Source organism: Pseudonaja textilis, unplaced genomic scaffold (genome assembly GCF_049901715.1).
Source record: "Pseudonaja textilis isolate UNSWEBS1 unplaced genomic scaffold, rPseTex1.2 PTEXSCF110, whole genome shotgun sequence".
Classification (NCBI taxonomy): Eukaryota; Metazoa; Chordata; class Lepidosauria; order Squamata; family Elapidae; genus Pseudonaja; species Pseudonaja textilis.
In genome coordinates, this window is record NW_028262849.1 from 1 (window position 1) to 18294 (window position 18294).

At 45.3% G+C, this 18294-nt stretch overlaps 1 protein-coding gene across 3 annotated transcripts; it reads left to right on the forward strand.

Annotated features, from left to right (window-relative positions):
- Positions 1-14305: 14305 nt before the first annotated feature.
- LOC148123762 (vomeronasal type-2 receptor 26-like) lies at positions 14306-18288 on the forward strand. Of its 3 annotated transcripts, none has more exons than XM_087918872.1 (4): positions 14306-15259; positions 15396-15646; positions 16077-16365; positions 17321-18288. In XM_087918872.1, exons 2-4 carry the CDS (start codon positions 15426-15428, stop codon positions 18281-18283), a joined length of 1473 nt encoding a protein of 490 aa, XP_087774998.1. In that variant the 5' UTR covers positions 14306-15259; positions 15396-15425; the 3' UTR covers positions 18284-18288. The 3 variants fall into 3 exon arrangements, with proteins under 3 accessions (XP_087774998.1, XP_087774999.1, XP_087775000.1); XM_087918873.1 differs by having other exon boundaries at positions 15402-15646; XM_087918874.1 differs by lacking the exon at positions 15396-15646 and having other exon boundaries at positions 14312-15259.
- The last annotated feature ends 6 nt before the right edge of the window (positions 18289-18294 follow it).

Consider the following 18294-nt stretch of genomic DNA (forward strand, 5'->3'; position numbering starts at 1 on the left):
GAAAGAATGAGCAGGCTTTTATGCATCATAGGACTGACTCTCTCTGACCAGCAAATTATCCATATCCGTGGAGAGGAAAATGCTGCAAACTGCTGGGAGAACCTCAGGAAGATATATGTTCGGGACAGTGTAGGAGCTCATATATATCTTACACGCAAACTATTTCGAACACATCTTCAGAAGAATGGAGACATGTTAACTCATTTAAACTGTATGAAAAGCATTTTTCAGGAATTACAAGAAAAAGAGCTTATATTTAATGAGTTGCAACAAGTATACATCATACTGTCTTCATTACATCAAAGTTACAATGATTATGTGACGGCTTTAGAGGTATTGCCAAAAGACAGTTTATCATTAACCGACATTACCGGCAGGCTATTAGAAGAAGCCAGAAGAAGATCTGAACGTGACCAGCTGAGAGAAGATAAACCTAATAAAGAAGAGAAATTATCTTCAAAGCTTGAAAGAAACCAACTAAGTAAAGTAAAGCACCCGGAAGAAGAGAATTTATCTTCGACGGCATACACAATTAAAAAGTGTTTTAATTGTGGAGGCAGAGGACATTTGGCAAGATTCTGCAGAAAAGAAAAAAGCCAGAATGTAAAAAAGCCAAAGAAATCCTTTGAACTAGCCACGTTTAGCAACTGTGATGTGAAGAATGATTTATGGGTGGTGGACAGTGGTGCATCCCACTGCATCATGAGAGATAAGACAAAATTTATAAAAATGTCTACAAGCTCTCAACATATATCACTTGCCAATGGTTGGAACCTCAAGGCCAAGGGTGAAGGTATTGCATACTGTCCATGCTTAAACCAGGATATAAAAATGTTGTATGTACCTCAGTTAAAGATGAACTTGCTTTCTGTAAGAGTATTAGACAAACTAGGTTATGTAATTACATTTAAGGATAATAATTGCATAATTGAAAAAGATAACAAAAGGGTAACTGCAGCTTTAAATGGAACATTGTATGTATTACATGATAGTAAGAAAGGGGAGGCACAGACTGTAACAATATAAAGCCTCATAATGAATGTATCCATTTATTGCATAGGCATTTGGGGCATGTAAATTTTAAAATGCTAAAACGTACAGTAGAGTTATCTGATGGAATAAGGTTAAAACCTTGTGATAAATATTTGCGTTGTAATGTCTGCTGTGAAGATAAGAGTAAAATATTGCCTGCAAATAGGCTAAATGGTTTCAAAACTAAAGAACCTTTAGAAGTAGTATTTGCAGACATTATAGGTCCAAAGAAACCCAGTATGGGGGGTACTCGATATATACTGAGCATTATGGACCATTATTCTAGATATGGCTTTTGCTACCTAATGAAAAGCAAAACTGAAACATATCAACATTTCTTCAACTGGTTAAAGTTTGCAGAAAGAAAGACTAAACGGCAACTGATAACCCTGGTGACAGATAATGGTACGGAATTTGTTAACAGCAAATTCCAGAATAGATTAAAGGTAGCTGGAATAGAGCACAAGAAATCTGCACCATACAGACCACAACACAACGCATTTATTGAGAGAAGAGGCCAAACACTACAGGCAATGGTTAGAACAATGTTAACTGATTCTGGATTACCTGATTCTTTGTGGGGGGAGGCTGCAATGTGTGCTAATAACGTATTGAACAACGTTGTTAACTCAACTACTGGTGAAATACCATTCACCATGTGGCATGGCAGGAAGCCTGATCTGAGTTACCTGCACACATTTGGTGCACCAGCATGGGTGCATATCCCTACACAACTCAGGCGTAAAGGGCAACACAGAGCTAAACAATTATTCTTTGTTGGTTACCAAGCAAACCATAGGGCATATAGATTTTGGGAGAAAGGCACATCTAAGGTGTTATGTAGTGCCAATGCCCAATTTCTAGAGCACGTAGGATGGGATAAGTTAGAACAGGATAACAATAAAGAAGTAATTATTGAATCCTATAGAAATCCCATTAATTATCCCTGTAACTTTAAAAATAAAGTAAAGAGAGAAGTACAGGAAGAGATAGAGCCCATAAAGGAAGAAATAGCTGAGCAAGCTGAGGAACAGGAACAGGTAGTAATTCAAAAAAGTCCTCATACAAGCCCTGTAATTCCCAGAAGAACTACACGAATATCTAGACCGCCTGATAGATACCAGGCTAACACAGTGTGCCAGGTTAATAAGGTTCCATATACTGTGGATGAAATAAAAATGTATCCTACTAAAGAGAAGGAGAGTTGGTATGCAGCAATGAATAAGGAATTGAGATCCTTAAAGGATATGAAAGTATATGAAAATGCGAGATTACCTGGTGATATAAAACCCATTGGCTGCAAATGGATTTTTAAGATAAAAACTGATAAGGATGGAAATATAATCCATAAGGCAAGATTAGTAGCCCAAGGTTTTAGACAAAGTGCCAATGACTATGATGAGGTATTTGCACCTAGTCTTAAAGCAGCAACATTAAGGGCAGCCTTAGTGTGGGCAGCAAGCAAGAAATATATAGTTAACCATCTAGATGTGGAAACTGCTTACTTGCATGCTCCACTAAGACATACTGTATATATGAAAAAAGCCTATTGGATTTAAAGGTGAAAATGATAATGATTGTTGGTTGTTAAAGAAGAGCCTCTATGGTCTTAAACAATCAGGCTATGAATGGAACCAGTATATTGTAAAGGAACTAAACAATATAGGGTTTAAAGCTGCTTTAGCCAATCCATGTCTATTTAAAAAGGAGACAAATGGTAAAATATCATTATTATTATTGTTCACTGATGATATTGCCTTGATTATTGAGACTAATGATGAAGCAAATAAAATAATAGCATCATTAGAAAAGAAAAGAAAAATCAAGCAATTAGGGGAGATAAAGAAATATCTAGGTTTGAATATACTGAAAACACAGAAAGGTTTTAAGATATCTCAGGAGGATAAAATATCTAAATTGCTAATAGAGTATAAGATGGAACTTTGTAAGACTGCAAAGACTCCAATGAGTCAGGATATTTGCAAAATGGATGCTCAAAGTCCCAAGTTTGATAAGGTATTATATCAATCTTTGATTGGTAGCTTATCATACATTAGCAATTGGTCAAGGCCAGATATAGCTTATAGTATTAATCAACTGGCACGACATAATAATGATCCACTTCAGTGTCATTGGAATGCTTTAAAGAGAATTTTAAGATATCTTAAAGGAACATTACACCATGCACTGTATCTAGAACCAAAAGGTGATCTAATACTGAGTGCTTATGCAGATGCTAGTTTTGCATCAGAAAGAGACACAAGAAAGTCGACTTCAGGAACAGCCATAATGCTGGGTAAGACATTAATAGGTTGGAAGTCAATAAGACAACAGCATATAAGTTTGTCTACTATGGAGGCAGAATTCTCCTGTTTATCGCTATTATGAATTAATTATGTATAAACAAATGATGAATGATATGGGTATAACTGTAAATTATCCTATAATTGTACATGAAGATAATCAGGCAGCAATTCAAATGGCCACAAATATCGCAGTAAAAACTAGGAGCAAGCATACAGATTTAAGGTATCTAAACGTTAGACAATCTGTAAAGAGTAAAATGATACAGCTGGAGTACTGCATGTCGGAGGACAATATAGCTGATAATTTTACTAAAGCCCAAGGTGCCATTAAGCACCAAGAGAGTTGTGAAAAGTATGGGTTTAGATTGTAAAGGTATTATATATTTATATCACCCAAAAGGGGAGAATGTTGGGTATATTGATACACCAACTAGGTTTGGGTGAATAAATATATAAACCAAGGTTTAAGTGTTTGTATCTTTAAGCACCAAACTGCAATGTAATTAGCTAATTAATGGTGCGGTTACAAACAGCAATAAAAGGCAGTAAGAGAAACGTAACAGTTCTGGCCCTGCCTGCTCTCTGCCTGCCTGCTGCTTACTCCTGTTTGAGACGTCTGCTTGATACTGCTTGTTGGCTACTGTGCTGGATACCGTTTCTGCTGAACAAAAGGACTATTTTCCTTGGTGAGCTGATATCCTGTGTATACTCAGCGTTGTCTTCGAGAGAAAGGTATCGGGAGGAGAAGATTTACAAGCAGATAAGGACATAGTACTGACTAGTTAATGGACTAAGTTACTGGATGGATATATTTGTGAATGACATATGGACTGATTGACAATGCTTAAACTCTGAGTGGATTAAACAACTATTTAAAACAACAAACAGTTTTTGTCTCCAGTGTGTGTATACTCTTGGGCCCAGCCTCTCTCATTTGGCTGCCTGGCTTGACTGCTGCTGCACATTCTGCTTGGGGGTTTGTCCCCAAACACTAACAGGTTCTCAATGCTTTCTTAAATCGTTCCATCAAGTCATTGGACAGCTCCGCCTCTTGCTTCTTCTTTTGCACTCTGGTGATCACCGGGGCAACCAGCTGGGTGGTTGACATAATCAGCCTTATCACTTCTTGACGAACAGTATTGTATTGAGGCATTCTAGATAAAGCATCTGCCATTAAATGTTCTCTTCCCGGGATGTACTTCAAAGAGAAGTTGAATCGTTTGAAATACTGGACCCACCTAACTTGCTTAGGAGATAACTTTCGAGGTGTTTTTAAGGCCTCCAGATTCTTTTGGTCATTCCATACTTCAAAAGGATGTTTTGCACCTTCCAGGAAATGTCTACAGGTTAGAAGAGCCCAACGAACCGCAAAAGCCTCCTTCTCATAGATGGCCCATCTCCTCTCAGTATCTATCAACTTACGGGAGGTGTATGCGCAAGGTTGTAGTGTTCCCTTTTCGTTTAATTGAAGTAAGACTGCCCCAACAGCCACATCTCTCGCATCAGCTTGGATCACGAAAGGGGCATCCATATCCGGGTGTTTCAGCACTGGTTCTGCAGCGAACAGCCACTTTAGCTTTTCAAAAGCAGCTTGGCATTCCATGGACCAATTCAATGGTTGGCTGGGCTTTGGTTTCGTTTCCCCCTTTGTCTTTAAGAGATTGGTGATAGGCATTGCTATTTTAGCGAAAGACGGGATGAATTGCTGGTAAAAGTTAGCAAATCCTAAGAAACTTTGAAGCTGCTTTCGGGTCCTCGGGGGGGCCCAGTCCAATACAGCTCACATCTTCTCTGGGTCCATCTCGATGCCCTCGTGCGAAATGCGATATCCAAGGTAGTCCATTTTCTCTTGATGGAACTCACATTTGGACAGTTTAGCATACAATTTGGCAGCTCGCAGTTTGTGCAGCACTGAGCGCACCAGTTTCACATGTTCATCTCTAGTCTCCGTGTAGATAAGGATGTCATCAAGATAAACCAAAACCCCCTTGTATAAATATTCGTGGAGCACTTGATTGATTATTTGCATGAAAACTGCTGGCGCCCCCTCTAGGCCAAAAGGGAGAACATTGAACTGGAAACAACCCATCGGGCAATTAAACACAGTTTTCCACTCGTCTCCTTCTTTGATTCGGATTCGGTAATATGCCTCCCTCAGGTCCAACTTCGTGAAAATCTTTCCTTTGGCCAGGTGGGCTAACATGTCCTTCATCAGGGGGAGGGGGTACACGTTCTCCACGGAAACTGCATTTAAGTTTCGGTAGTCGACCACCAAGCGTTTGGAGCCATCTTTCTTTTCACAGAACAACACTGGGGCCGCCACTCGAGGTCTAGCGGGTTCGATGAAACCACGTTTCAAATTTTTATCGATAAACGATCTCAACTCCTCCAATTCCCTTGGCGTCATCGAATACAGTTTTGGTTTCGGTAGAAATTCAATGCTACAATCGGTTGACCGATGAGGGGGGAGCTCATCAGAAGCCTTTTCGCTAAACACCTCTCTCAAGTCCCAATATTCCTTTGGGATTTTCTCCTCTCCCTCCAAGCTCTCGGCACCTGTGGAGGCTGACTCAACTGGGTTCTGAAGCTTCGGATGGGATCGCTCCTCCTTTTCCGGCCGCCTATCGGTGCGAATCCATATCCACCCTTTCCTCCAATTCACATGGGGATTCCACTTTCGGAGCCAGGGCAGTCCCAATATTAAAGGCTGTTCCATCCCAGGGGCCACAATAAAGAACAGGGTCTCGCCATGGTTACCCATGGTCATCTCTAGGGGTTCCATTATAAAACGTGCAGGGCAACCTCCCGACACTGATCCATCCAGTTGGCAAAAGGATATGGGCGTTTTTAAAATTCTCAGTCTGATGCCCATCTCCTTAACTATTTTCATGCTGATTACGCACCTCGTGCACCCAGAGTCTAGTAAGGCCAACATCTCCCCTTCCAACCCTGAAGTGAGCACCCTTAATTTTATTGGGATGGTCATGGGCCCCTTGTTAGGACGTACCGGGATGTTGTCTTCTGAGTCAGTTTCACTCTCACTGAGGAAAGTCAGAGGTCCCAGCTCCTCTCCTGCCAGAGGGGCGACCTCTACAACCTCCCTTGTCTTTAACCCGGTCTTGCGCAGCTTGGTTGGGGGGTTTTCGGGCTTCCTCCCTGCCTTCTGCGCTCCCTTTGGATCCAGCTTGACCCTGCAATCCGCAATCCGGTGGCCCTCCTTGCCGCATCGAAAACAGGCAGTGGATTTGGGTCTTGCCATCACTCCTCCCTTCCGAGGTTTTGGGGCCTCTCGGAGACGCGGGGGGAGCGGTTTGCTCCATACAGGGCCTCCTCTGCGTCTGCTTCGGGTCAGATCTATTTCCACTTCTTCCGCTAGCAAGTACCACAGTTGCAGATCATCTGGATCCCTTCTGGAGATGCACATGTGGTATATATCTTCATTTAGGCCATCTTTGTAGACTTCTATCAGGGCCCCCTGGGACCAGCCTTGGATGTGGCATGCCAGCTGTCTGAACTCTTGGGTGTGGTCAGCAACTGACCTCCCCCCTTGATTTATGGTTTTCATTCTGATCCTAGCCTTTCTCTCCGCCAGGGGGTCCTCAAACCTCCTCCTCAATGCAGTCATGAAGACATTGAGATTCCGCAGTTGGGGGGAGTTGTCATTATACAAAGTCACCATCCACTCTGCCGCTATCCCCTCCAGGGCCCTGGTAACACATCTCACCTTGGCTGCTTCAGAAGTAAATTCCCTCTCATATTCCTCCATATAGCTCCTGACTTATGCCAGGAAGAAACCCAAATCCTTGGGATTCCTCCCAAACTTCACGTCTAACAGAGGCAGGTTGAGGGCTGTGCATCTTCCAGGGACCACACCTCCCGCTGGGGGCCCCGGGGCAGCAGCCGGCTGCTGTGCTGGTGTAGGCTGGACTAGGGGGGTGGGGGCAGCCCGACTTCCCCTGGCTGAACTCGCTCCCCCTTCCCCCTCGTACCTTGGAGCTATGCGAGGCTTCTCAAAGGCATCCTTGAGGAGTTGTCTGGCTTGATCTAGCTTGCATTCCATCTCTTCCTTTTCTTGCCACAGCTGCTCCCTTGCACGTCTTCGGGTTACAGTGATCCCAGGAGGGGGGGAGGTTTCGGGATCCCTCCATCCAACACCCAAAGACCATCTGGGCCTCTCAGCTGGGACTTCTTCCAGAGTAATGTTGGCTAGCAGGTCGGCAGTTGGCACCTCCGGTAGCATCATCGACTGCCCCCCCCCCCAGCTCCCTGGTCATCTTCATCACTAGCTGGAGATGACATGATGTGAAACCCCCTCAGAAGAAAAGTTGATATTTTCTCCGGGTGGGCTGATGGTGAGATTCAGAATAATGTCAGTCTGTGCTCCATTCAAAATCCAAGAAAGAAACACTCAGACTCCAATGGTTAGAGCAAAGGTCTTCTTTTACTAAATTTCAAAGTGGAAGCTACAGAGAAGATTCTGAATCTAAAGATTTTGGTGCGCAGATCACATATACAAAGGGATGGAATTGTTCCCACCCCCCAGAGTTCAAAAGACTCTTCCAATTAAAAGTTCTGCATATGATCATGTGGGCATCTTCAGGTGGTGATGAGGCCTCTGTCCGTTGACCTTGACATATTTTGATAAAACTTCGCAGCTACGCAGAGGATAGAAAAAGTAGGCATGGAAATCAAAACTTAAAAAGAGGAATTTATACTCCTCCCCTCCTTCCCATTTACAGGAATGTAACACCTCCAGCTTTCTTCCCTTCCAATTCCCCCCTCCCCCTGTTGCTAATGACAGCCGAAAGATGGAGCAGTAAGAAAGATGCAAAGTAAGGAAGAAATAAGGCAGCACATAAGATGCAGAAGGGATCATCTTGAAGGCTGACAGGTGGGCTCATTCCTGACACAGGAGGGGCTTCCTCCCCTCTGGGCCTCACCCAGCTTTGGTCAGACACGGCTGGGAACCTCCTGGAGGAGGAGAGAGTCTCATCGCACATCAATCTGGCCCTGAAAAGCCACAGCTTGAACCGGGAGCCACCCAGGATCTGGTCTGCCGGCCCTGAGAGCAGAAGCTGAGGGAGGTTCAGCGGGAGAACTTCCAAGCGGTGGCCTGGGATATGGGCCTTCCTCTGCTCCTCCCTGCCAGGGTGGGCCTGCCTGTCCCTTCAGTTCCCCTCCACACTCAGCCCCCAGTTCCCCCATCTTTAGGCATTGTCTTTTGGGTGATGGAAGTTCCCCAAGGGCAATCAGTAGCCACTTCGATCGGCCGGTAGAAGCGGCCTTGGGGTGAGCGCACACACATACTCCCCTCGCCATGAGGCCGCTTCTATTTTCTGATGAAAGCTCCCCAAAGGCAGAGTCCCCAGCCCCTTCAGGGCGTGGCTTGGCTGCCCATGTCCCCTCGCCATTAGGCAGTATCTTTCAGGCGATGGAAGCCCTGAGGCCGCTGTTGTAGAGCAACGGAATAGACGAGGCGTAGACCAGAGCATACAATGAATAGTCTTTATTCAAGGAATAAAGGGTTGTCGCGTCTACCAGCTAACAAGGCAGACTGCAAGCGAACAACGGCTGGCTCCATTCAACAGCCGGCTTTTATAGCCGATTGTCAAACGGAGCCAACCAATGGGAGCTGCTGATGCTCCCGCTCAAACAGCGGACCTGGTTGGAAACCCCAACCAGTCCTAAAGACATAACACTCCTCCCCCCTAGCTGGGCACATGCATAGTCCTTGAGGTACGAGGGTGGACTTCGCTGGCGGCTGGAACGTCGTAGCTCAGGAACGCTGCTGGTGGGCATCGCGTCCCCGGTGCAAGACTCTGAAGTTGCTGGAATTCCCTCTAGTAGTTGTGTAGGACCCAGGCAATGGGACGACTCTCCTTGCTCGGGTAGGCTCGGCAGAACGGCTCGGTCTGGTCGGCCGGCGCTCCCGCTGGGTGGACGAGATAGAGACTCGGGTCGGCCATCCTGGCTCGTCCTCGGCTCGGTCTGTTCGAATGGAGGTACCTGGTCCCTCGGGAAACTCCCTTCTGGAACCCGGGTGAGGACTTGAGGGCTGGCTGGTGGATTTGGTTCACTGCTGGTCCGGTCGTTCCGCCACCTGCGCAGTTGGTCTAGGTGTCTCCGCCACACGCGACCATCCTCCAACTGGACCCGGTATGATCTTGGGCCAGTGATGGCTACGATTTGCCCGGGCACCCACAAGGGATCTTCTGCATAGTTCCTTGCAAAAACTGGATCTTGCAAGGCAAAGTCTCATACCTGGCTGTCAGATCCCAAGGGTGTACCAGGGCAGTAGTGAGGGTGCAGTCTGTCAAGAGTAGTCCTTAAACGTCTTCCCATTAAGAGTTCAGCCGGGGACTTGTTGGTGCTAGTGCATGGAGTTGTATGCTGGCTAAGGAGAAAATGGGATAACTTGGAATGCCAGTTTTCCTGACCGAGTCTAGCTAGCGCCTCCTTAGCCGTCCTGACTGCTCTCTCCGCCATCCCATTACTAGCAGGGTGAAAGGGGGCCGTGAGGACGTGTCTAATGCCCAGATTTGTGACATACATGCTAAATTCGCAGGACGTGAACTGCGGCCCGTTGTCGGAGACTATTGTGTCAGGGAGTCCATGAGTTACAAAAAGTCGGGTCAGGGCTTTAACAACTGCCTGAGTGGTGGTTGTGGGTAGCAAAGCAACGTCAATCCATTTTGAATACGAGTCCACAACCACCAAGAAAGTCTTGCCATGTACAGGCCCGGCCAGATCGATGTGTAATCGTGACCATGGGGCATTGGCGCTTTCCCACTTAGTGGGTGGAGCTGCAGGTGGGGCTGCCCTAGACTCCTGACAGGGTTTACATGAGCTTACCCACTCTGCAATCTGATCGTCCATCCCGGGCCACCATACGTAACTGCGAGCCAATGCCTTCATCCGTGCGATACCCGGATGGCCCTCGTGCAGCACCTTCAATATGGGAACGTGAAGAGAGGTTGGGATAACGACTCTGGTGCCCCACAGCAAACATCCCTGGAGTCTTGATAGTTCCTGTTGGCATGTTTTAAACGGGATAAAATCAGCTGCATATTTTGTTTCCGGCCACCCCTTCCCCACCCAGTCCAGAACCTGGGCGATTGTTTTATCTTTCTTGGAGTGTGCCGCGATGTCATCTGCAGTCACTGGTAGCTTAAATTCGTTGAGTTCGAAAATTGCGTGCACCGGAGCTGGGTCCTCGACTGGTGTCGGTAAGGGGCAGCAGCTGAGGGCATCTGCGTGGCTTAAAGTCTTACCAGGGCGATAGACCAGTTTGAACGAGTAGGCCGCTAGGAACAATGTCCATCTCATCATCCTGGGGGACAGTACTGGTGGCGTCTGTTTGTCCACCGATAAGAGCCCCAAAAGTGGCTTGTGATCGGTGATGAGTTCGAAATGGTGGCCAAAAAGGAATTCGTGAAATTTTTTGACAGCTTCAACTGCTGCTAGGGCCTCCTTGTCGATCTGGCTGTAGTTTCTTTCAGTCATTGAAAGGGTCCTAGAGAAAAAAGCAATTGGCGCTTCGGTGCCATTAGGAAGTCTGTGACTAAGAACGGCTCCAATCCCAAAGGGGGATGCGTCAGCAGCCAGCACTAAAGGGAGGCGTTGGTTGAACTGAATTAAAACAGCGTCAGAGGTGAGCAGAGACTTGACCTCTTTGAAAGCATGGGATTCTTTGGGGCCCCAGTGCCACGGAGGGTCTTTATCTAATAACCTGTGCAAAGGTTCAGCGACTGAAGCTTTGTGAGGTAAGAATGAAGCATAGAAATTTAATAGGCCCAGGAAGGCTTGTAGTTCCGTTTTATTGGTAGGAGTAGGTGCCTCGTGGATGGCTTTTACTTTTGACTCCACTGGATGGATGCCTGAGGCGTCTAGCCTGTACCCTAGAAAGTCCACCTGTCTAGTGGCGATGGTGCACTTCTCCCGTTTGAGTTTGAGACCATGCTGTCTGAACTTCTCCAAAACTGACCTTACCCTCTGTAGGAGCTGGGGCCTATCCCTAGCGGAGACCAGAATATTGTCAAAGTAGGGAACTACCCCAGGGAGTCCTTGGAGAATTCTCTCCATCAGCGACTGAAAAATACCTGGGGCCACGCTAACGCCAAATTGGAGGCGTTTACACCTGAATGCCCCTCTGTGAGTTACTATGGTTTGTAAGTCTGCTGTGTGGTTGTCGACAGGAAACTGCTGATATGCCTGCGACATGTCTAATTTGGCAAAAATGGTGCCGGGTTCGAAGGTGTGCAACAGGTGTTGGATGACTGGCACGGGGTATGCGCTAACCTGAAGATAACAGTTAAGGGTAGTCTTGTAATCAGCACAAATTCTCAAACTACCGTCCTTTTTTAACGGGGTGACTATGGGGGTCTCCCACTTGGTGAAATCTGTGGGTTCAATTACCCCTTGCTTGAGGAGTTTGTCTAGTTCCGCGTCTAATTTGGGGCGGATGGCGAAAGGCACTCTGCGGAATTTCAGGCGGACCGGGACTGCCTGGGGGTCTACGGAGAAAGAGATGGGTGTGCCATTGTAGCAACCCAACTCGCTACTGAAAACATCGGAATAGTCTGAGACAATGTGTCTACATCGGAAGTTGAGACAGCATGAATTCCCATTATACTAAGGCCGAGAGAGGGGAACCAATCTAACCCCAAAAGACTAGGGAGAGTACCATTAACCACCACTAAAGGCAGATGGCCTTTGAAGGTTTGGAATTTAACAAGGAACTTGCCTTTCCCGAGGACAGGGATGTTCTTGCCTTGATAGTCTCTCAGGGTGAGGTGGCACTTTTGCAGCTGCTTCCTGGTCAATCTGGGTTGAATCTTTTTCAGCGTGTCCCAGGAGATGATTGAGAGCGCTGAGCCGGTATCCACCTCCATGGTGCAAGGTTTACCTTCTAGGGAGAGAGAAAGTTTAATTTTACTTGGAGTTTGAGAAGTGTGGTTGGCATGGTAACACATGTAACAGTCTTCTACTTGCCTTTAGAGGCTAGGAGATGAAGGGAACTTCAGGGGCGGAGCGCGTGCTGCCTGGCAGACTCTTGCAAGGTGACCCTTCTTGTGGTAATTTAGACAACTGGCGTTTCTAAACCTACAAGATGCCCGGGAATGGGAACCCCCGCAGGTTAGACACAAAAGATTCTGTTGTGGGCCACTGCTGTTTCTCCGCCTCACTCCTACCTGTGGCTGTTTCAACTGCTTGAGGCGATGGACATCTGCATCTTCAGATGGGTCATCTTCGCTCAACACCTCCTCTGAGTGGACTGTGGAGGTGGCGGTTTTTGGTGTCGTGCCCTGAATCTCAGCTGCTGACTGAGCGGATAGTTCAGCAGCTAAGGCTTCATCTACTGCTTGGGAAAGATTTAGATCTTTCCGGGCCAGCAGGCGTCGTTGGAGCCTCTGATCCCTTACTCCGCAGACGAGTTGGTCGAGAAGCATGTCGTCTAAGTAATTCTTGAATTTGCATTGTAGAGCGGCTGTCCTCAGGGCGGCCATGTACTGATTGATGGATTCCCCCTCTGCTTGCTTCCTCATCCTGAACACGTAGCGTCTTGCGATCTGGGAAGGCTTAGGGAGTAGTGGTTCGAGAGTGTTTCTTGTAACTCACTCCATGGGACGTTCTTGATGTCACGTGGTGCAAAAAGTGCTGTGGCCGATCGAAAACTGCTGACCCGCAGTAGCTAAGGAAGTACGATTTCTTCCTGTGCCCGCAGCATCGGCTAAACCAATGGCATCGATGTAATGGTTGAAACGATTCCTGTAGGAGTCCCACGTCTCCTCGTTGGGTTTGAATGGTTGAAACGCCGGATTGGCGTTCATCTTGGGCCCCTCGGTGTCGTCGGTAGACTGGGTTATCTCTCTGGTAGGTTGTGGCCCGGGGGCTGCGCTTAACGTGCGTGCTGGCAGTTGTGGTTACAACGCTCTCGATCCGCTCCGTGACTCAGCTTTTGCGAGGGAACCCTGCGTTTTGCGCTCTCTGTGCTCGTGGTGGCTGCAGCTAACAGCGCCGTAACTTCGCTTGAGCAACAATTCAAACAACAGCGGTTTGAATCTCGCGCCTCTCGGGGCGTGGGCGGCTGAGAGTTCAGCGCCGTGACTTCAGCTCTTCGCAGCGGAAATGACTTGCGCTTCGGTGCAAAGCGATTACGTGTTCAGCTCTGAGGCTTCGCGGGTGTGACTTCAGCTCTTTTGTATTTGGTTGCTTCTGGCTAGCCTGCGGTCAAATCCCATCCTCGTCGCCAGTGTTGTAGAGCAACGGAATAGACGAGGCGTAGACCAGAGCATACAACGAATAGTCTTTATTCAAGGAATAAAGGGTTGTCGCGTCTACCAGCTAACAAGGCAGACTGCAAGCGAACAACGGCTGGCTCCGTTCAACAGCCGGCTTTTATAGCCGATTGTCAAACGGAGCCAACCAATGGGAGCTGCTGATGCTCCCGCTCAAACAACGGACCTGGTTGGAAACCCCAACCAGTCCTAAAGACATAACAGCCGCTTCTACTGGCTGATCGAAGTGGCTGGTGATTGCCCTTGGGGAGCTTCCATCGCCCGAAAGACACTGCCTAATGGCGAGAGGACACGGGCAGCCAAGCCTCGCCCCCAAGTTTCTGGGGACTCTGCCTTCGGGGAGCTTTCGTTGGTCGATAGAAACAGACTTGTGGAGAGGTACATGCGTATGGGCCGCTCTAGGTGGGGGAGGAAATTAAGTCACCCCCGAAAAGACGGTGTTTTTTCAGGGGAAAAAAAAATAAGGCCCAGGCTTATTTTGTGACAAACATGGTAGATAGATTAGATAGATAGATAGATAGATAGATAGATAGATAGATAGATAGATAGATAGATAGATAGATAGACCGATAGATAGATATCGATAGATACATAAAGATAGATGATAGAGATAGTTATGGATGGATAAATAGATAGAGAGATAGATAGATAGATAGAAAGAAAGAAAGAAAGAAAGAAAGAAAGAAAGAAAGAAAGAAAGAAAGAAAGAAAGAAAGAAAGAAAGAAAGAAAGAAAGAAAGATAGGGATGGATAGATCACACCTGCAGAACTTACAGTCCATTCTTTATTTAAAAAAATAAGAAAACTCAAAATATAAGGAATCTTGGTGTATTATAGGAACATTGTAAGATAACACAGGAATGACAAGAAAATAAAAATAAAAAATTCCATCCATTCTATAATTTTCTCCCTATTTACCCAATGATCTAGTCCACAAGTTGTCACTTTCCTGCTTCTTAATGAGCTTTTATCTCAAAATTAATATTGCTAGAAAAGATGGGGAATGAAATTTCACTTCAGGCACAAGCAATTTTAAAACCGACTGCAATTAAGATCAATATATGGGATTATGACATAAAACAGAATTCCAAACAGGGTCTACTCTTAATCTTGGGCAGAGATCAAGGGTGCCGATTGTCATTAGAAGACAGGCAACACTACAGTTAAATGGCATTAACTTAGAAGTGGCACCAAACTCCATAGCTCTGGGTGACCTTCCCCAGCAATCTCTGGAGACAAGAGGCCATGTTGAAGGACAGCAGAAGTCAATTCCCTGGGTGCTGAATTCTCTTCCCCAGCATCACTTTCTGGACTTGCCCTGACAGGAAGGAAGGACCACAACCACAACAGAACAATGATCCCAGGGGTATATCTGTAATTTTTTCTAACATGTTTTATTCCAGCCTCTCCTCTGCAGATGGAGCCCAGAAAAAGTTGGATCCCAAGAGGAGAAGTTGCTTCTTGCTATAATTATGACCATCTGGGCCTTTGAGACCTGTGATGCTATATCTCCAGTTTTTGACTTTGATGCAGGCATTAGACTGAAGCCACATGCAAAGGATCTTGTATCAGAAAAGGATAAATTCCTTGGCTGAAGCTCTCTGGGACCAAGTTTTGGGACAGGTACAGGCTCTGCTCTTGATTGCACCTTTCTCTCCTTTGCAGATGAAACTGAGTGATTCTCTGCTTAGATCAGGAAAGCCACTGGCACTTCTCAGAGTCTTTGCATTTCTCCAACTGTTCCTGTTGTTTGTCTTAGAAACAGGAAGCGGATTGATTAATGCCATGAATGATGGACCTTCTGCTTCTGCTTCTGCTGCTGCTGGTGTCCCCATCAGTCTGTGGGAAGCTGAGAAGGAAATGCCCATTGAGTTTGGAGCACCAGGATGTGAACAATCCATGGAGCTTTTACATGCCTGGAGATCATCTCATTGGCGTGGTCACAACTGAAACATTGGTGTCACCTATAATGTGGCCTTTCAACCATCCTCCTTCTATACCTTCTCCTTCGTAAGTCATGCAGGGTGATGGAGTTGCACTCCCTCCATGTGCAATTCTAACACTCTCCTTCTTTTCTTCTTATGTCACTTATTTTTGTACCTCAGGACCTGTCTAATTTCCTGAATGATTTTTATTTCCACGGCTTCCCTCTTTTGCCTTACTTTGTGGAAGAGAGTAAAATCCAAAGATGGAGTTTTAAAAGGACCTGAATGAAATCCAGATGATTTTCCTTTCTCAGTTCATTCCTGAGTTCATCACTTGAACCTTTGTTTAAGTAGCAATTGAAACAATTGTAGTTGCCTCTCTCATTTGCATAATTGATCATTCGATTTGGATCATTGTTGGCCTAAGGCTTAGTAGGTTTGTGAAGGATTATATATTTTAAAAACATTTGTTGTTGCTATTGAATATAATAACATGAATATTGTTTTTACAATAGGAAGAGTTCTGCTCTAACAAATACCCTAATGTCAATTTTTGGTATTCAAATGGTCAGCAAGAATTCCCAGCTCCTGCACAATCTCACACTTGGTTACTACATCCATGACAACTATGGAAGCACTTTACGTACTTCAGATGTCTTGCTGGACATGATCTCCACTGGAGAAGCCAATGTCCCCAACTACAGCTGTGGGAGGAAGGAGAACCTCCTGGCTCTGATTGATGGAGCTGCCAGGGCCATCTCCATCCAGATGTCAACATTAGGAGGCACCTACAAAGTCCCACAGGTTTGTGTGTGTTTTTCTCTATCTAAGGTGAGTGGGGTGGTGGGGATGAACAACAGATCCAATATCTTCATAGAATTCAAGAGCAGCTTTTCAGAATATTAGGGAACATATAAACTATGTTTTAGTCAATTATGTTCATCTTCAAATTGACCACTAAAGGCCTGAAGAGCCATAAGGTCCCTATAGAGGATATTCTACTGAATGTTGTACTATTGAAAAACCATCCAGGTTTTGAGGTCCTCCATTAGCATGTTCATTTTCACATATCAATAATATCTGCCTTATCCATTTGGAATCAAGTTGGCAATAGTCCTGTCTACGTATAAAAAATATTCAGACCAAGAAAAGTATCTTTGGGGTGGATCCTGCCCTCATAGATAATTGTTAATTTACACCATTTCTGCTTTGTATAAATTCTGGGTATATAATTATTGGGTTAAAATTAAAGTGAAGAAACAGACATATAGTCCCAAAACAGACAAAATTTCAATTAAACACTTATTGGATTGTACAACTGTCAATTTCTGTTAGCAGTTGTGGTCTCTTAGTCTCTTGTACATCTAGAGAAGAAGCTGAAAAATTGCTTCACAAAGAATTTGGGATATAGAAGCTGAGAAAGAGGTTTTTGTACTCAAAAATAGCATATAATACAGCCCTATATCTTAGATCCAGATATTTTATCTAACATCTGCAAATTTGAATCTAATTGTTGAAATTGTATGAGTGACACAGAAATTTACATTGCATTTTTTATTGTTTTTTTTGTTTAATATGATTTTGCGTTCCATTTTTATAGACAATCTTGTTAATATTCTGTCTTAAATATTTTAAACCATGACTAAGGAACAAACTATTCTTATATATTCATCAAAACAAAATTGGGTTTGTCAATAACTAATATTTTGGAGTTGATCTGGACCACATTATAACACAGCATTCTTCATTACTTTTTCAGATCACTCTTGGAATTCCTTCAGAGGCTCTGAGTGATAAAAGGAGATTCCCCTTTTTCCACCAGATGCTCCCCAAAGAAGGATTCCAGTACCCAGCAATTGTCCAACTGCTCCTCCATTTCAGATGGACCCTGATTGGCCTCTTTGCTACAGACACAGAAAATGGAGATAATTTCATGAGGACTTTCCCTCCGATGCTTGTCAGGAATGGAATTTGTGTGGTTATATCACAACAATTCACAACAACTGGACAAACAGCATCCCTCAGGGAGGCCCTTTCTAAGTGGAGACAAATCAATGTCTTTGTCCACTTCATAGAATTTATTCCCATTGGGGACAGAATTATTCCTTTCCATGAAGCACTTATGCATTTGCCAGGATCCATTGAAGGGAAAGTCTGGATCCTCACAAGGTTTGCAGCGTATCCAATAGAGAAGCACATACCTCTCAAATACATCCATAGTATTTTGGATTTTGATTATCTGAGAAAAGAAAGGCCAACAGATGCTGCCTTTGAACCCCATTTCTTTGTGGAAGATCAGTTTCAAGATCATTATTTTCGCTGTTCCCTTTCCAAGCACATCTTTTCTGTCAAAGGCCGCAGAAGATGCACCCAGAAAGCCCCACTGGAGACCCAGGAGAAAAGAAACAGGAAACGGATCATAAATAACCCTCATCGCTACAGTATCATTCAGACTTTGGCCCAGGCCATGAATGCCGCTTATTCCTCCAGATCGAGGAGGGGGAGGAAGGAGGGAGAAAAGAGGTTGGGGGCTCCGAGGCTGCAGCCGTGGCAGGTATGGGGGGTCCCAATAGGGATCTATTCATCTGAGAGCCTTTTGGAGAAGGAACCCAAAGGAGAAGGAGGGGAACATCTCAACCTTCTTGTGCTGCAAAATGTCAAGAGATTCGCACCATCTAATTGCTCCTTTCTGATGCTCCAGAATAACAGGGAGCAGATCTGAAGTTTCTGCCT

Excerpts from the sequence above, each read along its gene's own strand:
- LOC148123762 (XM_087918872.1), top strand. The coding sequence starts at position 15,426 with ATGATGGACCTTCTGCTTCTGCTTCTGCTGCTGCTGGTGTCCCCATCA. Across the intron at positions 15,647-16,076 it reads CCTTCTATACCTTCTCCTTC|GAAGAGTTCTGCTCTAACAA; the intron begins GTAAGTCATGCA and ends TTTTTACAATAG. Across the intron at positions 16,366-17,320 it reads GCACCTACAAAGTCCCACAG|ATCACTCTTGGAATTCCTTC; the intron begins GTTTGTGTGTGT and ends TTACTTTTTCAG.